The 27,991-nt window shown below is 39.5% G+C and overlaps 1 protein-coding gene across 2 annotated transcripts in view; it reads right to left on the reverse strand.

Moving 5' to 3' along the window:
• Nucleotides 1-27,991, reverse strand: part of katnip (katanin interacting protein) — a 126,868-nt gene that overhangs the window by 34,069 nt on the left and 64,808 nt on the right. For both annotated transcript variants that reach the window (XM_073060829.1, XM_073060830.1), the window contains 7 exons: nucleotides 24,561-24,766; nucleotides 18,512-18,581; nucleotides 17,175-17,352; nucleotides 14,563-14,728; nucleotides 12,236-12,399; nucleotides 11,634-11,698; nucleotides 9,358-9,468 (listed from right to left, as the gene is read on the reverse strand). In XM_073060829.1, the coding sequence (XP_072916930.1) occupies nucleotides 9,358-9,468; nucleotides 11,634-11,698; nucleotides 12,236-12,399; nucleotides 14,563-14,728; nucleotides 17,175-17,352; nucleotides 18,512-18,581; nucleotides 24,561-24,766 (960 nt within the window). The remainder of the gene's footprint in view (nucleotides 1-9,357; nucleotides 9,469-11,633; nucleotides 11,699-12,235; nucleotides 12,400-14,562; nucleotides 14,729-17,174; nucleotides 17,353-18,511; nucleotides 18,582-24,560; nucleotides 24,767-27,991) is intronic.

The raw sequence follows: 27,991 nt of genomic DNA on the forward strand, positions 1-27,991 counted from the left end.
TTGTAAACCTCTTCTGGACCCCCTCGAATCCCAGCACGTCTTTTCTTAGATAAATGATCCAAAACTGCTCACAATACTTCAAGTGTGGTCTGACCAATGCTTTATAAAGCCACAGTATTACATCCTTGCTCTTATATTCTAGTCCTCTTGAAATGAAAGCTAACATTGCATTTGCCTTCCTTGCCACTGATTCAACCGGCAAATTAACCTTTAGGGAATCCTGCTCAAGGGCTCCCAAGTCCCTTTCGCACCTCGGATTTTTGAATTTTCTCCCATTTAGAAAACAGTAAAGTAGACTTTCAATGGACCAAACTAAAATTAAAATAAAAGAGTATTCAAGACAAGTCAGGGAAGTGACAATAGAGAAGCATAAATCTGGGGAAAGGTACAAGACCATCTTAAAGGCACTGAACATATCTCGGAGCTCAGTGCAGTACATCATGAAAAAGTGTTAAAAATTAATAAACCATACCCACAGGCTGACCCTCTAAACTTAGTCACGAAAGAATGGAACTTGTAAGAGAGGCTACCGTGACGCCAACATTCAGTCTGAGGGAGCTGCAGAAGTCAGCGGCTGCAATTGGAGATTAAGTTCATGGCTTCACAATCTCCAAGGCCTTACACAAAAAGCGTATTTATGGAAGAGTGGTAAGGAAGAGCCCTGGCTAAATAAAAAGCACATCCTTGTCCGCAAAGACTTTGCAAAGCGTCCTTAACAGATACTGTAAAGACGTGGAAAGTTTTGTGGTTGGAAAGACTAAAGTGGAACTTTTTAGCGTCAACACTAGGCAGTACATGTGGCATAAATCTAATACTGTGCATCAGCCAAGTAACAGTATCCCTACTGTAAAGTATGGTTGAGGTAGCATCATGCAATGAGGATGCTTTTCAGGAGCAAGGACTGGAAATCTGGTCAGAATTGAAGGGAAGATGAATGCTGCTAAATACAGCAAACCTGGATAAAAGAAACACTGCTAGCCTCTGCTAGAAATCTTTAACTGGGGAGGAAGTCCATCTTTCATCAGGACAACAACCCAAAACACACTGCCCGAACAACCATGGGAGTGGCTTCACATGAGGAAAATTCTTGAGTGTTCTTGAGTGGCCCAGTGAGACTCCTGACCTTAATCTGATCAAACATCTCTGGCAAGATTTCAAGGTTGGTGTCCAATGCTGATCCCCAACTAACCTGGCGCAATTTGAGCAATCTTGAAAGGGGGAATGGGCAAATCTTCCTCCATCACATTGTGCAAAACTAAAACTTATCCAAGAAGACTACTGGCTGTAATAGCTGCAAGAGGTGATTCAACTAAGTACTGAGCAAAGGGGGATGAATACTTTTGAACTGCTGACATTTCAGTTTTAGAATTTTTAGTTTTTCGTGCTTTACAATTTTCCCCTTTTTTGAGCTTAATTGTGGGAAAAAAAAGAGCACGCGATTCACAAATAAATTGATCAAATCTCAGTTACATTGATCAAAATCCATGGTTCTAATACACATTTACGTGAACAAAGGGCTGGGGCTAAATACACTACAAGAAACTATCTGAAAAAACTGTTGATATGCTCTTGGATATTTTTGGCCAGTTTACCTTCAGATTTCCTCTTTTCTCTCCTTATGGTATTTTAGTTGCCTTCTGTCGTTTTTTAAAAGCTTCCTAAACCTCTGACTTCCCACTAATTTTTGTTGTATTATATGCCTTCCCTTTTGCTTTTACGTTGGCTTTGACATTCCTTATCAACCATGATAGTCTCATCCTCCTTTCAGAATACTTGTTTGCGGGATATATCTACCCTGTACCTTCCGTATTGCCCCCAGAAACTTCAGCCATTGCTGTTCTGCCATCATCCCTTTCCAAAGAACGTTGGCCAGCTCCTCTCTTATGCCTCTGTAATTGCCTTTCTCCACTGTAATAGTGACACATCTGACTGTATATTCTCCCTTTCAAACTGTCGGATGAGTTCGATCATAGTATGATCACTGCCTCCCAAGGGTTCCTTTTCGTTAAGCTCCTTAATCAAATCTGGTTCAGCACACAACAGCTTATCTGGAATTGCCTTTTCCCTGGTGGGGTCACCCACAGCTGCTCTAAAAAGTCATCTTGTAAGCATTCTAAAAATTCCCTCTCTTGGATGCAGCACCAACCTGATTTTCTCAATCTACCTGCGTATTGAAATCCCCCAGGACTATCATAACATTGCCCATATTACATGTCTTTTCTATTTCCTGTTGAAACTTATACTCTATATCCTGGCTACTGTTTGAGGGCCTGTATATAATGCCCATCAGGATCTTTTCACCTTTGCAGTTTCTTAACTCTACTCACCAGGTCTTCTACATCTTCAGATCCAACGTCATCGCTTTCTAAGGATTTGATTTCATCTTTTACCAACAGAGTCGCCACAACCCCTCTTTCTACCTGCCTGTATTTCCGATACAAGGTGTATCCTTGGATGTTAAACTCTCAACTACGGTCTTCTTTCAGCCAAGTCCCAGTGACACCCATGTCATACCTGGCAATCTCTAACAGCACTGCAAAATCATCTACCTTATTCTGTATACTGTGTGAATTCAAATACAACACATTCAGTCCTATTTGCATCATCCTTTTCGGTTTTGCCCCCATGTTACACTTCACCTCATCCCACTGACTGCAATTTGCCTATCACCTGCTTGTCCATCCTCACTACACACTGCATTGACTTGTGGACCAGTTGCTCCATCCTCAGCTCTATCAGTCTGATTTTCAACCCACTGCCAACTTAATTTTAACCCTTCAACAGCTCTAGAGAACCTGTACACAAAGATATTTGTTCCCCTCAGATTCAGGTATAACCTGCTCTTCCCCAGAAGAGATCCCATTGATGCAGAAATTTGAAGCCCTGTCCCCTGCTCCACTTCCTTAGCCATTCATTCATCTGTACCATCATCCTATTTCTGACCTGACTAGCAGTGGCACTGGGAGTATTCTAGAGATCACCACCTCACAGGGCCTGCTCATCAGCTTTTTCTCTAACTCCCTATACTCTTTCTACCTGAGTCAGTGGTGCCAATATGCACCACAATGTCTGGCTGCTCACCTTCCCTCTTGGGAATCTTCTGCTGCCACTCTGAGACACTCCCACTCCTCAGACAAGTCCCGGCAGACCCTTCTTAAAATGGTAAGTAAAGTCCACAAGTTACTGTCATGAATAATTATACAACAACTTCAATGAAAGTTGCCATATTTTCATTTACTTAAGAGATCCTGCAGATGCTGGTAATCTAGAGCAATGCATGCAAAATGCTGGAGGAACTCAGCAGATCAGATATCATCTGTGGAAATAAACAGTCGACGTTCCAGGCCAAGATCCTTCATCAGGACATATACGACAGGGAGATATTAAAATGTCTCAATTTTTAAGCTTCAAAATCCTCTGAACTCAATAAAAAATATACAATTTTAAGCACAAAAAGCTAGAAAATTCAAACAAATAGTGGAAAAATAACAACTGCTTATCTACAGTAAGAGTTAATCCCTCTCACAGAACTGTTGTTTGTGAGTGACCAAAAAAGAAGATATTCTCTTATTTATCAGTAACCTACATGAAGTAATACATCCATTCTACTTATCAATGTTGGTTTCTGCTTGACGGATTCATCCTGACATTTCCTGGAATTTCTACCATCTTCTTCAGCTCCACCCTGCTCTTTTACAGATATGACCAAAAGTGGTGGCTGCTAGCAGCACAGAAAAGAGCAATTATAAAATCAGTTGTACATGTTACAGGGTTATTAACAAATAATGATAGTTGTGTATAGTTATTGTTTATCCTCACTAACGTGGAGGGTTAACACATATAGAAGAAATCACTTATCGTACATTGGGTGACAATGTTGCAGAATAGGTATAGTCAGAATTAAAGCATTGACTTATGAGCCAATAAAATACCGATAGATTAAACCTAACTGGCTTCTCTAGTACGTTGTAGTTTATCATTTTAAACTAATGTTTGAAATTTACCTCATGACCTATTTTAACTTATGACTAATTTTAACAGGTCAGCTCATTTTCTGCTGTATGTTCTCCAAAATCAAATTATAGTGGATGCTGAAAATATGAAAAAAAAATACTGGAAGTAATCAGGTCACGTAACTGAGAAGAGAAACAGAATTAGTATCACACACAAAATGCTAGAGGAGCTCAACAGGTCAGGCAGCATCTATGGAATGAATAAGCAGTTGACATTTTGGGGTGTGACCCTTCAGGAACAGGGAAGGTGCCAGAATAAGAAAGGTGGGGGGAGGGGAAGGAGGACAAGCTAGAAGGTGACAGCTGAAGCCTGGTGAGTGGGAAAGGCATAGAGTTGGAGAAGGAATCTGATAGGAGAGGAGAGCAGACCATGGGAGACGGGGAAGAGGGGGGCACCAGGGGGAGGTGACAGGTAAGAGCCAGAATGGGGAACAGAGGAAGTGGGGGGGGGGGGATTTGTCTTTACTGAAGGAGAAATCAATGTTCATGCCATCACGTTGGATGCTTACTAGAAAGAATATGAAGTGTTGTTCTCCATCCTGAGAAAGGCCTGATTTGTGGCAAAAGAGGAGGCCATGGACCGGCATGTCAGAATGGTAATGAGCATAGGAATTAAAATGGTTGGTCACTGGGAAATTAATATTTAAGTTTGCTGACTTCTCATTAGAGCTGGAATAAATTTAACATAAAACAAGTTCAACATGAAACTATGAAAGGAGCAAAAGTCAAAAACTGAAGTTCTGAAAGAGAGTGTAAAGTGGGAAATGATTAGGAGAAATGATTAAATGGTACAAGATAACCTGAATTACAATTTTTTTTAATCATTTATTGGGGATCTTCTATGAAGCAGCAACCTACCCAAATTCAAAACAGCTGTTCTTAAGAGTCTGCTCTTTCTATCAATTGGTCTCGGGGCACTGTTTTCCACTGGAAAATGGCTCTTGATTAACTGGTGAAGCCCAGCATAGCACAGGTTCCCTCCAAGTGGAATTGATATGTTCCATTATGACAGGTAAGTAAACCCCCACCTCAGGCATAACAGCTATGGAAACTGTCATATAAATAAATATCTTCACAACTATTAAGAAACAATTAAAAATAAACTATTGAACATAATTAAATCAAACCATTTTATTTCCTGTTGTAATCAATCCATTCACAGGCCAGACTACATTAATCCAGGGCAGACTCAAGTACCTCTTGCCTTACAACCACATTATAGGACTTCCCTCCTTTCCTTCCCACATTCTTTGTATACCTAGTACTTGTTAGAACTCTAACATGTACTAATTCTATTGATACTTCACCAACCCAAAACACTAAGATCATTTGTTCCTCTTCAAAAATGCTGCTTGAGTTGAAGTTATTTCTAACAAGTTCAGGTTTTTAGATCAGCTTTGTTTGCATCAATGGTGCACATTAGGGAGCAAGGGTTAAAATTACATACAAGAAAAATTTAGGGTGTAGATATCATTTAAAATAATGCTCTAAATTGCCTACATTATTTTGAAAGGCTCAAATGATATTTTAGCACTTTGAAGCAGTCTTTAGCAAAACAGAAGAGAGAACACAAGAAGTGACAAAGATGTGAAAACAGGAAACCTAATATGCAAGGATCACGTTGTAAGTGATAGTTGCTGAAATGAAACAGCCGCTGCACAAGGTGGCTACGAGTATCATTCCCCTTCAGATAATCTAGGACACTATTCCATAGATCAGTTTTGCAAAATGTCTGCTAAAGGGCTAATGAAGTTTCAGGGTGTAGCTCCCTAGGCACAAATCTGTTTTGTTAAGATTTGAAACTTGCACAGAATCCCTGATGATCAAAATTAGCAAAGCACACCACAGCATGTGGCAAGCAGAATCTTTGCTGGTACAGATAACATTTTATGTTTACTGATCACCCTAGTTATGTGGTGTCACTGAAATTGATAATATATTGGTTCTGGTGCTCCCAACCCACCTGGTATTTTAGTATGTTTCCTAGAAAGAAATTCAGATAAAAACCAATGTACCCCGTGTTAACTAGTTGCTGTGGTAGGGAAAAATAACATCACCGCATTAAAAACTACAAAAGCAAATGGCCACTTAGATACATGCAAGATAAGAGGTCAGCAATCACTGCCGTAAACACAATTATTTTTAAATTCAAGATTTGGATTGCTTGTTGTCATTCTTCTGCACACGGGTGTAAAGGAGAACAAAATGATTGCAGCATAAAAACATCACATTCACCATAAAGAACTCAATAAAAAACATTAAATATCAAGGCAACTCTATAAAACACAAGTAACTGAGCATGGCTGTATATACATTAGATTAGCTTATACACATTGCGTTTATGTACATGAAGTGATGCTAGGTGCAGGAGTATCTGTACATAAGGTGACTCTTGACAATCAACGGCAAAGTGACAAAGTAATGCTTGGCAAGGGGAACTAGGTAGCAGCAGGGCAGATCAAAACAGACTAGCACAGTGACTGTTTAGGTACGAGGTGCGGCATGTAAAGTGGCAGTGAAGGGGGTGGGAATGAAGAGTACTGAGGGCTTGTGGAGAGGAATGCCTCAAGTGTATGTAGTGGTGATGGGAGTGGTGTGGCAGGTTAATGGGTGGAGGTGTTGATCAGCTTAATGGCTGGGGGGGGTTAGTAAATAATTTTGAGGCTAGTGGTCTTGGCATGGAGGCAGTGTAAGACCATAGACATAGGAGTGGAATCAGGCCACTTGGCCCATCAAGTCTGATTTGCTATTTCCCTTCTCTGACATTGGGACAAACAGTCCACCTGCAGCGTGGGTGACATCCTTCATGATAATACTGGTCGTTTCCCCACGTCTTTCTGTAGGTATGTTCTTGATGGCATCAGTGATGTGTCGGGCAGTTTTAACTACCTATTGTGCAGCATTTTCTGCCTGCCACAATGCAGTTTCTTTATCACACAGTGTTTGGATGCTCTCAGCTGCGCATCTGTAGATGGTCATGCGTACTGATGTGCATAGTCCAGCTCTCTTCAGCCACATCAGAAAGTAGAGGCTGTGGTGAGCTTTCCTGATCATGTGGAATGTGTTCTGGGACTATGAGAGGTTGTGTGAGATGTCTCCTCTCAGGAGTTTGATACTGCTTGCAGCTTCCACTGCTGTGCCACAGATGTGAAGAGCAGTACGAGTGGTGTGATTTTTCTAAAGTCGATATCCATCTCCTTTGTCTTGTTGACAATGCGGAAGAGTTAATTTGCCTGGCCAGGCTTTGAACTCTTTCACCTCCTCTCTGTAGGTAGGCTTGTCATTGTTGGTCATGTCATTGGCGAGCCTGACAATGTGATTGCTCCGGTGTTTGGTCATACAGTCATGTGTGAGCAGAGCGTACAGCAATGGGCTCAACACACTGCCCTTTGGGGGCACTGGGGTTGAGGATGATGGGTAGGGACGAGTGGTTGTGCATCCTGACTGTCTGAGGTCCGTTGGTTAGGAAGTCCAACGCTGATTTGCACAGTGGTATATTTAGACCAAAGAGTAGGAATTTGTTTACCAAGATCTGAGATCTGGGACAATTGCATTGAATATCAAACTGAAATCCAGAAATAACATTCTGATATGTGCCGTTGTGTTTTTTTTAGCTGTCTTAGAGATTCATTTTCTTGCAGATATATGCAATAAATCCAATAACCATAATAGAATCAATGAAAGATCTCATCAACATGGACAACCAGTGTGCAAAAAACAACAAACGGTGCCAATACAAAAAGAAAAGAAAGCAGTAATAATAATACTCATCAATAATTAAGCATTAATTATCAAGAACATGACATGAAAAGTCCCTGAATGTGAGTCCATAGGTTGTGGGAACATTTCAGTGATGGGGCAAGTGAAGTTATTTCCTCTGGTTCAAGAACCTGATGGCTGAGGGGTAATAACTGTTTCTGACCCTGGTGGTGTGAGTCCTGAGACTCCTGTACCTTCTTCCTGATGGCAGCAGCGAGACAAGAACATGGCCTGGGTGGAGGGGGTACCTAATGATGAATGCTGCTTTCTTGTGACAACGCTCTGTGGAGAGTGTGCTCAATGGTGGGGAGGGTTTTACCAGATGTTGTCTGGACTGGCAGCCTTACTGGGGTTGACTCTCTCCAAAATCCTTCTCGCGTCTGCTGCTGTTACAGACAGTGACTGCTCACCTGGAAGGGGAGTAGCTTTTGTGGATGGCTTAGTGTTGCATACCTTGAAGCATGGATTAAAGATGTTTAGAGTATCAGAATGAAAAGCTTCACTGCTACACTTGACGCTGTTTTTTCTGCATATTTCATATTCAAAACAGCAGGAAGCTCTTAACAGCTGTTTCACGAATCCGCAGGGTTTAAGCACATAATAGGCTTGGGGTAAAGTAACTAACTTGCATCTTTTAATTAAAATATGGCTAATGATGTTGAGAAGCCCCGAGAGAAATACACATTGAGTGCAGATATCAAAATGTAGTTATTATATGATTGCCAACACAAATCATATTATATAGATCCTTTATTGTTAAAATGCATTCTTAAATGCTCCTAGAGGCAAAAAGAAAGTGGATGCTGCCGCAAACAAGATCATATCCAAACCTGATAACCTTGTAAGAATTACTTGCTTTAGAAGATGTTTTATTTGTCACGTGTACATTGAAACATTGAAACTGGGAAATGTGTTGTTTGTGTCAATAATCAAGAGGATGTTTTAGGGCAGCCCACAAGTGTCACCATTTTTCCAGTACCAACGCAGCATGTTCACAGGTTACAAACCGTGCATCTGCGGGAGGAAACCAGAGAACACAGAGGAAATCCACGCAGTCATGGGAGAACGTACAACTCCTTACGGACAGTGGTGGGAATTGAAACCTGATCACTGACTGAAAGCGCCCCGCTAACTGCTACGTTACTGTGCCGCCCTCCTTACACAATTTCAGAACGTCACAGTACAACTTTATTTGCATTTACATACTTATGAAGGATAGGTACTAGAGTAATGGAAGATATACTTGAAATTATAATTATAAGAAAGGAAACAATCTGATTTGAAGAGGGAATTTCACAAGGTGAAATCTAAAGAGCTGATTACATGGCTGCTGATGATTAAGTGAAAAGAGAGGCTATAAGGCCAGAGGCCGAGGCCTAAGTGATCACAGAAACAATGAATAGATCTAAGCTCTCCAGTTTGTTTTTATGCAGTTTGCTGAGTCATACAGGCATTTGCAAAAAAGAAACTGAGCGGAGATTTAATAGTCCCTCCTGAGTTGAGAACAAATAGTGGTCTCAGTACTTTTACAAAGCAGTTGAGTACCACTGTCATTAATGTCTTATTGTTTAGTGACAAAGGATACTATTCTCTGTCAGTAGAATCTTTTCACCATTGTCATCATAGAGTTCCAGTCCATTCAGTCCAATGTAATAGGGATCTCCCCATGTAGTCAGCAACTGAAGCTGAAAAATAACTGGGAAAATGTGGATCAAGGAAAGGAACTCATTACAAATTTGGAAACATTCTCAGAGATTAAACTACTGCTGACATTACTATAAATATTTCATTTCAACTGTAAAATGCATACATCATCTTCCAAAAAAACTACCTGTACATTTAAAGAAAAACTACTATAAAACAAAGACTCATTGTAGTAATATTATCCATATATCAGCTGTATGGGCATAAAGGGCTGAGGGTCATAGAGACAGAGTTATACAGCATGGAAAGAGGAAACTGAGCCCATCTCTTTGCTGAGCAAGATGCCCACCTAATCCAGTCTCACTTGCCTACATTTGGCCCATATCCCTCCTCCCAAGCCTTCTCTATCTACTTACCTATCCAAACATCCTTTAAATGCTGTTACTGTATCTCATTCAACCACTTTCACTGCCAGCTTGTTCCACATACCCAGCTGTGTGAAGACATTGCTCTTCAGGCCCCTTTTAAAACTGTCTCATCTCAGTTCCCCCCTCTCTATGCTACTCATTGTTTTATACACCACTACGAGGTCACTTTTCAGTCTTACACCAAGGAATAAAGTCTCCCTCAACCTCTCCCTATAATGGTGATTCTCGAGTCCTGGCAACATTTGCTTAATTTTTTTTTGCACTCTTTCCAGCTTAATGACATGCAGACAAAACTGTATAAAGAACACTCCAGGTGGGTCCTCACCAATTTCACCAATAACTGCAATATAACATCCCAGCTCCTATGTCTCAGTGCTCTGACTGATGTAGGTTAAAATGCCAAATGCCTTCTTTACTCACCGTGTCTATTTGTGGCACCACTTTCAGGGCACAATATTTTTATAATCCTAGGTTAATCTATCATACAGCACTCCCCAGGACCTACCATTTACTGTAAGAATCCTACCCTGGTTTAACTTGCCTTTGAAGTGAACCACATCTGCTTTTCCTCAACCACTTAACCAGCTGATCAAGATCCCTCAGCAATTTTTGATAACTATCTTCACTATCTATAATACCAAATATTTAGTGTCGCCTGCAAACTTATTAGCCGCGCTATGTACATTCTCATCAAAGTTGCTTATACTGTATATCACAATGGGCAAATAATATCTTCGTGACTTCTACAGCTCATACATATACAGGTGTGCGCCGCTTAACGTCTATTCGGACAACGTCCGATTGCATATACGTCTGTAGTCCCGATTGGAGGACGTGACGTAGCGGACATAAACAATCTTGTGTATCGCGTGTCTCTTGAGCGTAGTAGTGTTATCTTGCTGTTCAATTTTCTTTTGAAAATATTACCGTAAAGTGCATCATGGACTCTAAACCCAGCAAAACCACTCCTAGTGATAGCAGCAGCAAGAGGCAAAGTATATAATATAGTGTTCGCACAACGTCCAAATCACATAATGTCCAATTTCACAGAACGCATCATGGACGTTAAGCGACACATACCTGTACTAACAATTGAAAACTACTGGACCTCCAGCCCAAAACGAAATTGCATTCTGGTTCTGGGATGAGTCTGATCTGTCAAACACCACAGCCTGGCAAACACACTGGACATTGCTTTTCCTTTTTCAAGACAGAGGTGTATGAGAAATGAACAGTTTCAGAATGCATGTGCTTGAAAACAAACACAATCAGCACAAACACACAATCAATGGAGTGACAACAGTTAACCTGAGAATTTGTTTAAATAACTGCTGCAGCAAAATATAGCATTAATTGAGCACAGGTTTCATGCAACAAAACCATATTCATTGATTGAATTTTAGTAAATTTAAATAGAGTTAAAAGTATTGAAGATCTATGTGAACTTCCACCGATGATCATAGCGCAATTCATTAACGACGCATTAATGTGACCACAGGTGGCCTTACTCTGAGCAAACAAACAAAAATGTAATTAATGTCCTCAATTGAATGTAGGTGGTACAAAATGTATTTTCTAACATAGGGATGTGCCTGGTTTTGTTACCAGGAACAATTCTATGAAAGGGGCATTTGAAACAGGGCAAGCTCCATGCAGTGGGTATGGTGACTTATGCTTAAAGTTGTGATCATTTGAACTATTTGACTTCAAGGGCTTATCATTTGGATGAAAGTAGTGTAGAAACTTCAGGCCCATATATCATAAAGACTTTCTGAAGTTGAAAGGATACAGCCACATGGCATGAGTGGAGCTTCATAGTCCATGCTAGCCTGTTCCATCTTCTTAGGATAGTTCCTATCATAAACAACAAAAAAAACAATAATTCACTGTCGACATTAAGAGGTCACCACCAAAATTTAATGTCATTTATGTTAATATTATCAAATGCATAAATAACTAAATTCTGTTTAGTATCAGGCAAAAGTGTATTAAAATTAGCAAGGTGTTTTTAAAATCCAATAAATTAAACATGGGAACATGCCTTTCTATTTAAAATATCGAGGAGCTAATAAAAATAAAGCAAACCTTCACAATGGTTAATTTAACAGTTTCAGAATTATTTAAATCAATACAGCCAAACAGGACCATTGATCATTTATCTGCTATTGTAGATTTCATGTGATGACTGCTAATTTTGAAAAAGGGAATATCTTTGATATAAGGGATTTATGTCCAACTGATCAATTTAATAAATTTACAGAGAGCAGACTTGCAAGAATTCGGAGTTGTCATCACAGTTTAAATCTATTTTATTAAAATTTCAGGAAGGAATGAGATTTTGATGGTATGAAGACATAAGGAAAAAAATTAATGACTTGGGATTTTTCTTACCCAATTTGCTGCTTTGGTGCTGCCTCATTGTTCTTCTGGAGGTAATCTATGAAGAGAATTTCCTGAGCAAAGTCAAAATGACACTTGCCTGGACCTTTCCGAATGAGGAAGCCTTCTGGTGGTGAAATGGTGTATCCATCAAGTGTAATGTGAACTACCTTTGCCTGGCCAAAGTTAAAGGGTAGAGAGTCATTTAAATAACAATAGCCAATGCTCACTACTGTCCAATGCATAAATCTTGGCTTGGAGCAACTAGTTGGTTGAATGATGCACCATTCTCTTGAGCACTGCCCTATACCAGGGGTTCCCGGCCTTTTGTTCTGCCAAGGACCAATACCATTAAGCAAGGGGTCCAGGTCTCAGGTTGGGAACCCCTGCCTACCTATACCATGGTTCTAAAATAGCGTACTATTGAAAATTATTCAAATTATTGAAAACAGATGCAAGGATTACATCAAAACTACTTTAAAAATACTTAAACATTTTTATGTATTTTTTCAAATTGATTTAAATAACCAATCTTTGCCTTAGTTCTTCATGTCTATTCTTCAGTTTAAGTAAACAGAGATACTATCCCTGCTTCAGGCACAGCTTTTAGTACAAATCTCCTTTTATAGATGGTGAGGAATTGCTGCTGGCTTCTGAATTCATCAGCTATCACAAACTTTCATACAGTACCTCTATTCCTGCTTCCCCTGCATGGGAATCCTGAACTTGTTTATTAACACATACGAAAATATCAGCAGTTAGGCTCAGAATTGTCACATTTCCATCAAATATGTTCACCTTTCCATCTGCAAATCTAAATCAGGCTGTTGAAGAAACATTAGGGGGCTTATATGAAGTGAGGATATAGCAACCATTTAAGGCTACCATTTTGCAATCATTTCTACAAACATGAGCTAGAGATTGGTATGCTGTTAACATGCTTTATAAATTGGAGATGGAAAACAAAAAAAAAGCAAAATAAATGGGATACAGAGACATGTGCAGTAGTAAAAGGACTGCACCAATCCCTGAAGGTGGGAGCACTGATAATGAGTTAAAAAGGCTTCTGGAATTAAAAAGGCTTCCATTAATTAGGCAAGGCACAGAATATGAGAGGCAGCTATGCCAGAGTTATAAGTGGACGCTTGAGCTCTTTTTATGATTCTGGTCATGTGACACCCAGGCTGTACAACACTATACAGGAAAATGATTAAATTGAGGACATTGCCTGGACTGATGTGAGATTATACATGTTACAGCTCTTCTCTTTCAAACAGAGGAAGCTAAGGAATACTATAGTTTATATGGAACATAGAATAGTACAGAGGCTGTGCTGATCTGAACTGGCAACTAAACACCTAATCCTTTCTGCCTACACAATAACTACACTGTCTATATCCTTCCATTCGCTGCACATGCACAAGTAAATTTAAAAGCCTCTTAAATGTCTCTACCATATTTGCCTCCATCAATACCCCTGGCAGTGCATTCTAGGCATTCACCATTCTGTGAAAAACTAGTCTTGCTCTGAACACCCCCTTTGAACCTAGCCACACTCACTTCAAATGCATGCCACCTAGCATTAAGACATTTTGACACTGAGTAAAAGACCCGGCTATCTATCTATGCCACCAAAAGTAATATCGCATATAACATGTCTAAGATAAAGAGGCTCAGATAAAGTGAACAAGGACCTATAATAAAGCATAATTAATTACCTGGAGGCATTGTTAGCCAATGCAAGTTAGTGCTGTAGAGAGATACAGCAATGAGACAGACTCTCCAGCCCACCAAGACAGTATCAGCTCTGAATCACCCACTTACACCAACTTCATATTAGTCAAACAAAATTAACAGAATGATAGAAGAGCTGCGGATTTTCTTTCCCCACCAACACCCACCCCTTGTGGATGCTGAGGTCTGAACTTGTTGTCCAGAAGGATGGAAAAATCTGAAGTGCCATGTCATTAACGACAAGGATTAATCCCTAGATCTGTGACATGGGTCTCCTGCTGCCTCATGAATTTCTATGCTTGTAAACTCTTGCTACATGCAAACTGACTAATGTATTTATATACAGAACCACACTGACAACATTCCAAGTGTTGCAATTTCATAGGAAAGGATAAGAAAAGACACAATATACAACTGCAGTGGGGAAAAAACTGCATGTTACTGTTGTAAACAGTCAATACTTAACGTCTATATATTTACTCTAAATAATTACACAATTATTGCGCCATATTGTCAATTTACACATTCCAAATCTGCAGATTAGATACAAAACCTGTGTGTTATCCTTCTAAGATCCTACTCAGAAACTCTTCCCAATGACTCACCCCTCTGTAGGTATCCTCTGGGGATTTGTTGTAGTTCCAAAAGCGAAATCCAACAATGTGTTGTTGCTGATTGAAATTGATTGTGAGAATGTGATTCTCTCCATTCGTAAAAGGAACCAGCCACATATGCTCATCTTCTGTAGTGATATTAATCCCATCTATTAGCCTTAGCAAAGATACCAGGAATCAGTTAGTCTTTATATGTCTCCAGTACCAAATTTCTGCTTTTGAATTTTTATTATAAGAATCAGTAACTTCAGTTTACAGCCTAGATTCTGAAGGATACAGAGAAAGATGGCCTGTCTTTGTACAGAGAGAAAGCCTTTCAGGAGGGATGGAGAGGGGAGAGAGGCAGTGAAAGTAAGAAAAAGAGATCTTAATAAATGTAGACAGTATCCAAGAGCAAGGAATTTAGCATAACTTTTCACAAAAAAAATATGGCTCGAGCACATGTCTAGTTCTGGACACTATACTTTAAACAAGATGCAACACAGGAACAGCTCCCACATTTTGTCCAAAATTAGGCTGCACAAATGTCAGGTGTATCTCTAGTGAATGAACACTGGCCTCTTTGATGGTAGGAACAAAAGGACAATTTTTTTTAAAAAAAAAGAAATGCAGACAACAAGTTTGCAAACAAAATGAAAATTGGTGGAATTTGGAAAAGTTACAGCAGGATATTGATCAGTTTGCAATTTGTTCAGAGCAATGGCAAAATGGAACTTAATTCAGACAAGTGTGAGGGGTTACAGTTTGAGAGGAGAGTATACAGAAAATAGCAGGACCCTTAGGAGCACTGACATACAGAGGAATCGTGTTCTGCAAGTCTAGTTTCCTGAAAAAGGCAATACAAGTGGATAGGAAGGTTATGAAGGGAGATGGCATAGTTGTCTTCATTAGTCGGGGCATTGAGTATACTGTAAAAGTCAAAAAGTCATGAGCAGCTGTACTCATCTTTAGTTAAGTTACATTTGGAGTACTGTGTGCATTGCTGATGTCCACCTTATAGGAAGGATGTGGAGGCTTCAGTGACGGTGCAGAGGAGCTCACAAGAGTGTTGATCGTTTTGTAGTAATAACAATAATGGGTTGAACAAACTCATTTTGGTTTCTCTGGAGTGTCAAAGTCTGAAGGTGATATGGTATAAGGGTATAAAATTATGAAAGGTACAGGTATGGCAGAGAGTTTATTTTCCCCAGGGTGGAAATATCAAAAACTAGAGGGCACAGCTTTAAGGTGAGGGAGGACAATTTGTAAATTTGCAACACAAGCAACTGTTTTTGTTTAAGGAGTAGTAGTTTCCTGGAACATGCTCCCAGTGGAGCTGGTGAACTGAGTGTAACACTAAATAATCTACCACACCAATCTTCGAACCAGAGGTGCAAGTTTAGTTCCCAAACCCTATTCCCACCCCTATTATGATTGCAAGAAGCCAAAAGTCACCACGTGAGGAGTGGTAGAGGTTCTTTTGATCATAATGACACAGACAGTCATTCTCTTCTTCAACAAAGTGCTGAATTTCCTAATCCCTGAGAAATGGGTATTTGGTAAATAGTCTATTATTGTTACACACTGAGATAAAGTGGAAAGCTTTGTTTTCATGCCATGCGCTTTCGCTGTTGAAGAGGCACTTATTTGCACACGTGAACAGGCAGGGAATAGAGAGACACGGACTACAAGCAGCAGGTGCATTGGGTTAAATTAGCATTGTAGTTAGCACAAATATTGTGGGCCAAAGGATCTTCATTGCCCCAAACAATTAAGGCAAGTATACCATCTGTTTTTTCCCTCCACCCTATCCATTTGTATTTTCACTTTCAGAGAACTATGGACATGTAAAGCAAGATTCCCTGTGTTGTACTGTTCTGTGTACTAAGAACTGATGTGCTGAAAAGTACTCACAGACAGAAGCTTTGGTTCTTAAACCCATCAGGGTTGAAGTCAGTGAAGTCCATGGAGCCACTTCCTTTAACTTGAGGGTTTCGTTTTTATTCCTCCCTTTACTGGCTTTTAAAAGATTGAATTGTTACAATGCCCTCAATAACTATTCTGACCTCCAAGAAAGGTGCTTTGCATCTTCTTTCACCTAACCCATAACATTCACATTGATGATCAATTAATTGTCACAGTTATTGAAAACTACTTTTCTTATGTACTCATTGATTTAACATCCATTCAATACTGTTGACCTAAAGTCAACAATTAAATGGAGAATATTAGCTCCTGATCGATATAGCTCAGGTAACAAATTGTTGCTGAATATACAGCCCTAAGCACAATGTCCATCTGGGCTGCTTAGGCATATTTTCCGGATCCCATGTGGCCACACTTTTAAAACACACTGTCAATAATTTTTATCACAGGCTACAGATACAAATAGATCTGAGCTTACTCATGTAAAATCTGTCAACTAGTGAGGCAACAATCCACAGACAGCTCTTTCCAAGTTGCAAAATGATAAATCATTAAAATAAAAGTTTAAGTGGAAGTCCAGAATAAGTACCATCTAGAAAAAGAGTACTAGGGGTCAACATGAGTGCATTTCATATAACCCTAGGCTTAACTCTCAGAGTTAAATTAATTTGTTTAAATAGTCAATTAATATTATGTACTTGTCCAATGTCCTACTGTCTTCATCATATTCTGGCAGTTCGTTCAGATCTCTTGGCTTTGCTTCAATAATGTCCATTGTGACAGGTAGTGCTTGCCCATCTTTGCCTATAACTTCCAGTCCAGTCAGTCCAAGGTAGTGGGAATCTCCCCATGTAGCTGTGAAATTTAGCTGTACAGCTAGATTTAAAGAAAAAAAGTTTATATGGCAAAACATACTGATTCTCAAATACATGTTCAGAAATCGATGCACTAATTCAATCTGGTAGCGATCCATTCCTTTCTTATTTTAGTCAGAATTATACAAACATTACAGTACAAGTTAATGAGCCCAGTCACGTTGGTGTTTATCATCCACATATACAATAGTTCCAATCACATTAATCTGTTCTGTACCCACCCATTTAATGTATTATTAAAGGCTGATATTAGTGTCTGCTTTAATTATTAACTCTTCTGGTAGCACAGTCCAGATTCAAAACACTCCGTGCAGGAAAGAAGTAATCACCTGCTCTCTGTCCAATACAGAATGGCTTCCAAATTCCAATCAACCAGAAAAAAGACTTATCTACCTCATCCCATCAATAATTATTTAAAACATTCAATATATTCTTAAATAGGGCATAGACACGGGATAATGGATCGACCATTTGAGCATGGAGAAATTTCTTCATTCAAAGAATCGTACATCTTTGAAAGTTTATATACTAGAGGTCTACGGGAAGTGGTTTTGAAGGGTATTAGTGTACCACATTGAAAATGGTATTTAACACAGTCCAATTAAGAGGGGCCAAAACCTGGGAAAATGCTTATTGCATTCCATGACAGTGTTGTTACAAGTATTAATACTTTGTTACTTCGACTGAGTCCAAAAAATAAATGTCTTTGGGTGTAAGTTACTGCATTTTACTACATTTAGCATTCACAGCTGGCCTTAGAGTGAAATGCTGACAGACTGCAGAGTAACAGCTAAGCTTTGAAGTTGTGGGTTTAGTGTCCTTTGGCTGCCTTTCCTTTCCCTCGTGTTGCTATAGTACTGGATATTTCCATTCTGGCCCCTAACTGGAAGACCTAATAATTGTGGCAGGAGTGTTATGAATTTAAAATGAGAGTCAGAAGAACTGAACCACTTAATGACGTTATAACACAGTGGAAATGTTTTGGCACCATTTTTTCCCATTTTACAATACAGCATTAGCAATTTATACATTAGCTTAAGTAAAAACAATTTAACTACATTTTATCAACAGTTTGAGAACCCAAGGAAAATATAAGGGTGAATAAGAACTCATAATTCTTTTGAAGTTATTGGAACTTAGCGTTGCATACAAATACTCACTTTTCCCTGTATATTCACCAAGTACCTGACTGGCTAGTCCAACTGACAGCAAGAACGATTGTTCTTCCTCCTGTAAATGTGGAATTTCAATAGTTGGAAGAGATGGGACATAGTTGTACATAGTTGCCATATTTTAAATTGTTTTGAACCTACAATGACACTACGATAATTTGGTTTAAAACTTCATTTGTATTTAATTATGTTTGTTCCCCTGCAATACAGCCATTTTGCCAGTAGATGGCAATGACACACTGCTATATTGAGCCAAAACTTCAGCTCCACTTCAGCCCTGAGGGTTAAATTGGAATAGCAAAGATGAAGAGGATCTGGGAATACAAGTCATGGTTAACCTGAACTCACTTGATCTGGTGTAGGGTGTAAACAAAATTGCTGTTACAGACACAAATATTTTATTTCAGAAACCATTCGCTAGAACATAGAACATTAAGGACACAGGAATAGGCCCGTCAGCCCATGATCAATACACACAAAATGATGGTCAAGCATCTAAAGAGGGGAGTAAACAGTCAAAGTTTTGGGCTGAGGCCCTTCGTCAAGCCTAGAAAGGAAGGTGGAAGAAGCCAGAATAAGAAGTTTGGAGGAGTAAAGAGAATACCAGCTGACAGCTGAAAGGTGAAGCTAGGTAAGGGGGAAGATGGAAAGAGGGTATGAAGTATGGAAACTGGGAGGTGATAGGTAGACGAGCTGAAGAAGGGGGAGTCCAATGAGAGGATGAGGAGTGGCACCAGAGGGAGGCAATGGTCAAGTGACGAGAAGGAGTGAGAGGGGAAACAGAATGGGGTTGGGGTGGAGAGGAGAAATTATCATAAGTTAAAGAAATCAATGTTCATGCCATCAGGGTAGAGGCTACCCTGCTGGAATATGAGGTGGTGCTCCTCCATCCTGAGTGGCCTCATCATGGCGATTGAGGAGGCCATCACTGACATGGTGGAATGGGAAGTCAAACTGAAATGGCTGGCCACCAGGAAATCCCTTTTGTGGAGTGAAGGTGCTGAATGAAGTAGTCCCCTAATCTACATGGGGTCTCACTGATGCAGAGGAGGGCATACTGGGAGCACCAGATACAGTCAATGACCCCTTGCAGGTGAAGTGTTGCTTCAGCTGGAAGGACAGTTTGGAGCCCTGAATGGTGGTGAGTGAGGTGGTGTAGGGACAGGTGTAGCATTTGCAGAAGAGTAGTGGACAAGGGAGTCATGTAGGGAGAAAACAGGGAGAGGGGAGGGAAAGGTATGCTTTGTGATAGGACCCTGTTGTAGATGGCAGAGGTTATGGAGAATGATATGCCAGATATGAAGGCTCATGGGCGGTAGTTATGGACCAGAGGGACCCTATCCCTGTTAATGGCTGTGGGAAGATATGGTCAGGGCAGATGTGTGGGAAATGGAGGAGTTGTGGGTGAGGGCAGCATCGATGGTGGTGGAAGGAAAACCCCATTCTTTGAAGTAAAAGGACATCTCAGATGGCCTCATCTTGAGAAGATGTGGCGGAGATGTAGGGACTGAGAAAAGGGATTAGCATTTTTACAAGTAAAAGGGTGAGAAGAGGTATAATCAAGAAAGCTGTGAAAGTCAGTTGGTTTATTAAAGTCTGTTGCATCAAATTAATTAAACTAGTAATTAAATGTTTAAGTAAACTATTCCCTTCTGCTTACACAAGGTCCATAACCCTCCATAATCGTTAAGCAATGAACATTTTTAATATCAGTTTATGTTTTAATTTAAATTCATAACCCACGAAAGGATGTGGCACATGATTGAATTTCTAGGCTGAAGTTTTCATTTATAAAGCATTGGGCCCTTTCAGCATCTAAAGATGCACGATTGTTTGCATACTTACAAGTTTGTCTGTCCAGAACCATATTTAATCATCATTATTGCCAAATGAATTACTTCACCTCCTCTTCACAGTCTACTTTCAAGTACCCTCGAGCTCTGTTACTATCCTCCATTCTATCATTACATTTTCAAATTTTGTGCCAAATGAAAATTTTAAAATTAAACTCTAGATATCTGTCTAAATCATTAATAGATTTTTTTTTAAACGGCCTCATTGTGTGGGACAGAAGCTGCAAACCTCTACTGAGAATTGTAAAACTGCAAAGAATATCACCAGGGTCACTGTCTCCCCAGCCTGCGACATCTTCCAGGAGAATTGTATTCAAAGGGCCTGGAACATTGTTGAGGATCCCTACCACAATCTCTTTGACCCACTACCTTCAGGAAGGAGGTACAGGAGCATCAGGACTAGGACTGTCAGACTGGGTAACAGCTTCTTCCCTCAGGCTGTGAGACTAATGAATACCCTGCCACCACCGAGATCTCATCATTAGAACAGTAAACCTTTACTGTACTACTAACTGTTCACCAGTGTTGTGCACTACATGCACTTTGAATTATATTTTAATAAGCTAACTGTGGTAATATTTTGTTTTATGTGCTGCATGTGATGTATGGGGCCTATGAAAAGTATTCATTCCCCCCCCCCCTAGAATTTCATGCTTAATTGGTTTACAACATTGAATCACAGAGGATTTAATTTGGTTTTTTTGACTCTAATCAACAGAAAAGACTCTGATGTGTCAAAGTGAAAACAAATTTCTACAACTTGGTCTAAATTTATCACAATTATTAAACACAAAATAATTGACTGCATAATTACTAGCCCCCTTCAAGTCAGTACTTAGTAGATGCACCTTTAATTACAGGTTTGAGTCTGTGTGGATAGGCCTCTATCAGCTTTGCACATCCCTTCACTGCAATTTTTCCCCACTCTTCTTTGCAAACTTGCTCAAGCTCTGTCAGATTGCATGGGGACAGTGAGTGAACAGCCCTTTTCAAGTCCAGCCACAATTCTCAATTGGACTAAGGTTTGGACTCTGATCTGGCCACTCTAGGCCATTAACTCTGTTGTTTTTGAGCCATTCCTGTGTGGCTTTGACTTTATGCTGGGGGTTATTGTCTTGCTGGAAAATAAATCTTCTCCCAGGTTGCAGTTCTCTTCCAAGACTGCATGAGGTTTTCCTGCAGGATTTCTCTGTATTTTGCTGCATTCATTTTACCTTCTACCTTTTCAAGCCTTCCAGGGCCTGCATCAGTGAAGCATCCCCACAGCATGATGCAGTCACAACCATGTTTCACGGCAGGTATGGTTCGTTTTTGATAATGTGCAGTGTTTGGCTTACACCAAACATAGCGGTTGGTCTGATGGACAAAAAGCTCAATTTTGGTTTCAACAGATCATAAAACCTTCTTCCAGCTAACTTCAGAGTCTCCCACGTCTTCTGGGAAACTCTAGCTGAGATTTCATGTGAGTTTTTTTCAACAGTGGCTTTCTCTTTGCCACTCTCCCATAAAACTGCAACTGGTGAAGCACCCGGGCAACAGTTGTATGTGCAGTCTCTCCCATCCCAGCCACTGAAGCTTACAACTCCTCCAGAGTTGTCATAGGTCTCTTGGTGGCCTCGCTCACTATAGCATGGTCACTCAATTTTTGAGGATGGCCTGCTCTAGACAGATTTACAGCTGTGCCATATTACTTCCATTTCTTGATGATTGATTTAACTGTACTCCAAGCAAAATTCAGTGACTTTTCTTGTATCCATCTCCTGACTTGTACTTTTCAATAACTTTTTTGCGGAGTTGCTGGAGTGATCTTTTAGCCAGGATACTGACTCACCAGCAGTGGGACCTTCTGGATACAGGTGCATTTTTATTTTGTGTTATATTATATTTGTGTTATAATATATTATTATATTTGGAAATAATTAACTTTGTAAAAATCTATTTTCTCTTTGAAACAAAAAAGTAAAAAAAAAGCCTAATTAAATCTACTGTGATTCAATGCTGTAAAACAATATAACACATGAAAACTTCCAAAGAGGGGGTGAATACTTTTTATAGGCACTATATATTTGTGGTTGCAACGTGGTCTGGAGGTACTTTGTTTCATTTAGTTCAGAGATTCCCAATGGGGATGGGTGGAATGGCCCCCTCCCCAAGGGTCAGTTACATGTCCTAAGGAGGCATTAGGGGAAAAAGAAGGCATCCGGAGGCTTTCAAGATTTTTGCGGGGGCAGTAAGCATCACCCTAACTTGAGGCATGACACCTAACTGACTGTTAATTGAATAGGCACTTCCAATAAAATGGATGAGACACTAGAACACAGGAAGAACTATAGCTCTGCAGGCAGTGAGCACTCGTTGTAACAACACATCTGAATCACTGCAATCTCATGTGACCTCAGCGAGGCGACCAAACAGACATTATTGGGGATGCATAAATTAGCAACCAGGGTGCCCAACAGTTCCCCTTGACTCACGGCACAGAACGAGTTCATGCAATTTAACAGTTGGTGAGTCAAGTATATCCTCTCAACTTTCTCGACAGTTCTACGGAAAACAGGTCACGCAATGATACAGCACTGGCCGGAGCCAAACAGTGAAATCGAGTCAACCCCGAGGATTCCTTTTGAGGTGTTCAAAGAGATTCCCTTTTGTAAAAAGTTAAGAACAATTATCAACGGAGAATCAATCTGCAACAAGCTCATAAAGTATATTGAGAATAAAAGTATTCCAATTAGGAAGGTAATTTCTTGTGCAACAGATGGAACACCATATATGACAGGTCATTATGCCGGTTTAGTGGGATTTATGAAAAAAAATTCCAAGTCTGCTTGCAATCCATTGTGTAATTCATTGTCAATGTCTCGTAGCCAAAAAATTCTGCCTGTGACTTTTTTCAAGCATGACTCCAATAATACCTACTATCAACAAAATTAAAGCTCAACTATTAAATAGAAGAATGTTTTCACCAATGTGCCAAGGTAACGATGAAGTGTTTAAATGCTTGCTTCTTCACACTGAAGAGCATTGGCTGTCAAAAGGCTACTGCTTAAAATGTTTCTTTGATCTTTCTGACACTGTGGTTGAATTCTTGCTCAAAGTGACAAGAGCTTGGAAAACAAAACTGAACATTTACTTGGAAATGTGGCATACCTAGCCAATCTCTATGGTAAAATTAACATTCTAAATATGAAACTGCGGGGTGAGAATTTCAATTTAATCCAGACAAAATGTGCAATGTCCACTTCTATCAGAAAATTGGAAATATAGAAGCAAAACAGTGGGAGAAGAATGCTCTCCTTGCATGGAAAGAATGACACTCTCTCTCACAGGCTTATACCCACAGTCACTGAAGATGGATTTTCAGAATCGATTCAAGGATTTGAACGATCTGGAAATTCATGACTGGGTAATTAACTTGTTTCTTTGAAAGGTGGAAGAACAGGAAGAGAGCTTGCAAGAAGAAATTATCAACATTCAGAATGACAAAGAAGCAAAAATGCTTTTCAAAAACATCAGCATTTGTGGTACGTAGCTAAACTGTCATACAAACTTTCCTGGTCTTTGGAGAAGAGCCAAACAGCTCTTCATTACATTTCCATCTTCTTACCTTGTCAATAGAGGCTTCAGTACCTTGACCCACATACTCACAAAATACTGAAACCGCTTGGACATTGTTACACATGGGGACTTAAGGCTTTGGCTGTCACAACTTGAACCAGGTATTTCAACTCTTACTAAAAACTATCAAGCTCAAGGATCACATTTGATATCAAAGCTGCTGTACAGTACACAGGTATTGTGTAAGTTAGGTTTAAAGACAAATAAAAATTTAAAGCAAACTCATTTTTCTCATGTTAGCATATGGTAGACATGTTTTTAAACTATGGGGGTGCCAGGTAGTATATTGTATCTAAGAGGGGCGTTGGCAAGTTAGGGAGTTGTTGGGCTAAAGTTGTTGGGCAATCAGACACATTGATTTGGTTGTATACATGTACAGTCAGATGACAATAAACTTGTAAATCTTCCTCCAATTACTGCTGAACACTGCTTTCTTTCCCACAACCAGAATTTAACCTGTGCAGCCTTTTCTAATTGACCTTAAATTATGCAAACAGTATGTGGCATTAAAGCCATAAGCATATTTTTAAGCATGGCAGCGCAGATAGAACTGGGAGATTTTTTACCTGTTTATCCTCGGCCCTAAAGCCAGCTTGTGTGAATGGCCTCTCATTTCCATCGTTTGCAGTACCAGGTCTATTGAGCTCTTCCTCAAATGTAAGTGGCAGAGTATAATCAATACCAGCCATAAATGTTTCATCATACTGGGACATTGCATCCAGAATGTCATCGTCTGTAGTAAACAGTATCGTATCACCAAACTGCTCCAAAGCTGCAAGTGAGGAACGCAACAAACAATGAATCAAGAACCTAAACAAATGGAGGCAAATAATAAATCCTGTCCATTTTCTAAAGGTTCCAAATATAAATATTAAAAATGGACATCTCTGAATTATTTATTTTTCAGAATCATTATAAACTGGAAATTTGAAAATACGTGTCATTTCTCCTCCTTTAAACATGATAGGATATTGAATAAGGTGTTTGGAATCTACATCAAGTGACCATCTGACAAAAAATTTTACTGACTAAATCATGAGTTTATCAAATTTTCTATACATATTTTGATGGGTAATTTCCATATTCAATTAATGTAATAGTTACTTCATCTAATGGTAATCAGCTGTGCTTTCGCCATATTGCTTTTAAAGATAACTTTTGATGGCTCGTGGAATTCCAAAACACTTTACTGCTAAAATGGAGGGGGAAAAATGGAGAAATTTGTGTTTCAAGACCATTAAAATAAATGAGACCATGAGATGTAGAAGCAAATTCAGGCTCTTTGGCCTATTCAGACTACTCCACCAGTTAATCATGGCTAATTTATTTTCCTCCAGCCACATTTTCCTCTCTTCATCACATAACCCTCCCCCCCCTTACCGATCAAGAATCTCTATCTTAAATACACCAAATGATTTGGTCTCCACAGCCCTTTGTGATGAGAGATTTCTCCCTCATCCTCTGAGTACTGGCACAGAGATATCAAACACTCCTCATAGTTTAAGCCTTTCATTTTTGGAATCTTTCTGAAGTCTCTCCAGGATCTGCACATCTTTTTCTTAGATACAGGGACTAAAATTTCTCACTATATTCTAAATGCAGTTTGATGAATGCATTATCAAGCCTCAGTAGTACATCCTTGATCTTATGTTTTAGTCTTCACAAAATTAATGCTGACATTGCATTTGCCTTTTTAAATTACTAACTCAACCTGCAAATGGTCAGTTTCAGGTGCTGGCTGCTTGCAGGGTTCAGTGCTGAAAGGGAGATTAGTGGGGAGGGACAAATGGACAGGGAGTTACGGAGAGAGCAAACCCTGTCGAAAGCAAAGCGGGTGGGGAGGTAAAGATATGTTTATCGGTAGGATCGCCTTTGGAGATGGCAGTAGATGCAGAGAATGATGTGAAGGATGCAGAGGCTGTTGGTGGTAAGTCAAGACAAGAGGAACTCTATCATTGTTAAGACGGCAGAAGATGATGTGAGCATGGTTGTTTGGGAAATGGAGGAGATGTGGTCAAGAGCAGCATCAATGATGGAGGAAGCGAAACTCCATTCTTCGAAGAGGAAGAACATCTCTGATGTCCTAAAAAGGCAAGCAGCATCCTGGAAACAGATATAGTGGAGGAGAAGGATCGAGAAAAGAGAAAAGTAACTTTACAGGAGATGGTGGGAAGAGGAATAGTCAATAAGTATACCTCAGGAATCACTAGATACATTTTATCTATTTAAATTTTCTCACATAACTTCTATGCCAGTAAGTTTTATTCTGTATTGTAAATGTTCAGGTAAAGAATTGCGAGTTCTGTACAAATGAATTTCTGTAAACTGATTGGCAATAGCAAGTGGGTTGCCTGCATGGAGCCAATCTTGGGAGTTGGTGGGTCTGAGGTTGATGATGAAATCAAGCTAAACGTCCACCATTTTCTAATAATATTTCCCTTTGAAATTATTCTTTTAAGTCATAAAAGTATCTCCAAAGACTGACAGGGTAAACATATAGAAGATATTATTGACTTTTGGGCAATCCAAAACCACAAGACACAAGTAAATTCCAAAAAAATTCAAAAGGAAATACAGGAAAAATATTTTTACCCTAAGATTGATTACAGTGAGGAATTTGTTCCAACAAAATTTGACGACAGGAATAGGGACATATTAAAGGTTTGTTGGATAAAGACAACAGATGATAAAGGTAGAGTTGAATGAAGAATGGTGGGTAAAAGTGTGTGTGAAGCAGAAAAATCAGCATGGATATTTTTGACCAAGAGGTTAATACTGTGCTGGAAATTCTATGCAAACTATCATAGAGCATTGCATTTTCAATACTGGAAAGTAAAAATAAATCATTTACACTTGCATTAGAAATGTAACACATCAAAAAAACATTCTGGGTTATTGTACAAACCTACATTAGTTTTGACATTAGACAAAATTAATTTCTAATTATTAGGTTACATGTTCATAACACAAGACTGCACTATTAAAATAAGTAAATTGCTTGTATTGTGTTTTCACTTAAAATAAAGCAAAACCCTGCAGAAACTTTCCAATATCTTACTTATTTTGATGGCAACCGTGCAGTTCTTACAGTTGCATTGTTTTTCTGTTAATCACCCTTCAATTAACATATAAACTTCCACTGATGAAGCTTTATTGTTTAAAGTAGAGTAGTCCCTTGCCACTTTAAGGAAAAGCTGTGGGAAAGTAAATGAGTTGGGAAATAGCCAGTGACCCTCTTGCTCAAAAAATGACCTGATATAATATATATAACCATATAACAATTACAGCACAGAAACAGGCCATCTCAGCCCTTCTAGTCTGTGCCGAACGCTTACTCTCACCTAGTCCCACCGACCTGCACTCAGCCCATAACCTTCCATTCCTTTCCTGTCCATATACCTGTCCAATTCTACTTTAAATGACAATACTGAACCTGCCTCTACCACTTCTACTGGAAGCTCGTTCCACACAGTTACCACTCTCTGAGTAAAGAAATTCCCCCTCGTGTTACCCTTAAACTTTTGCCCCGTAACTCTCAACTCATGTCCTCTTGTTTGAATCTCCCCTACTCTCAATGGGAAAAGCCTATCCACGTCAATATCTGTACCCCTCATATCTAGTCTTTTAAATGGGTATAGGCCTTAAAGGTAACATGTAAAAGCTGAAGATCATGAATACTCCCTCATGGAAGTATTTCGTCACTACTGATAGTTTAGAATTATGAGGGACAGCACAGGAGTAGAGCATGCCCAAAAATAGAAATTCCCTCAAGTATGGAGCAGTAAAAAAATGTCTGAGAAAGTCTGGTAAAACTTTAAACACATATAAAGAATAATTTTCAGCAACATATCAAATGTGTGCAAAAGTATTAAAGATGGATTTGAAATATTTCATTAGCATTTAACATGGTAGCATAGTTGTTAGCACGTTCTACAGTACAAATGACCCAGGTTCAATTCCCACCGCTGTCTGTAAGGAATTTGCACGTTCTCCCCGT

The sequence above is a fragment of the Hemitrygon akajei genome, chromosome 11 (genome assembly GCF_048418815.1).
Source record: "Hemitrygon akajei chromosome 11, sHemAka1.3, whole genome shotgun sequence".
NCBI lineage: Eukaryota > Metazoa > Chordata > Chondrichthyes > Myliobatiformes > Dasyatidae > Hemitrygon > Hemitrygon akajei.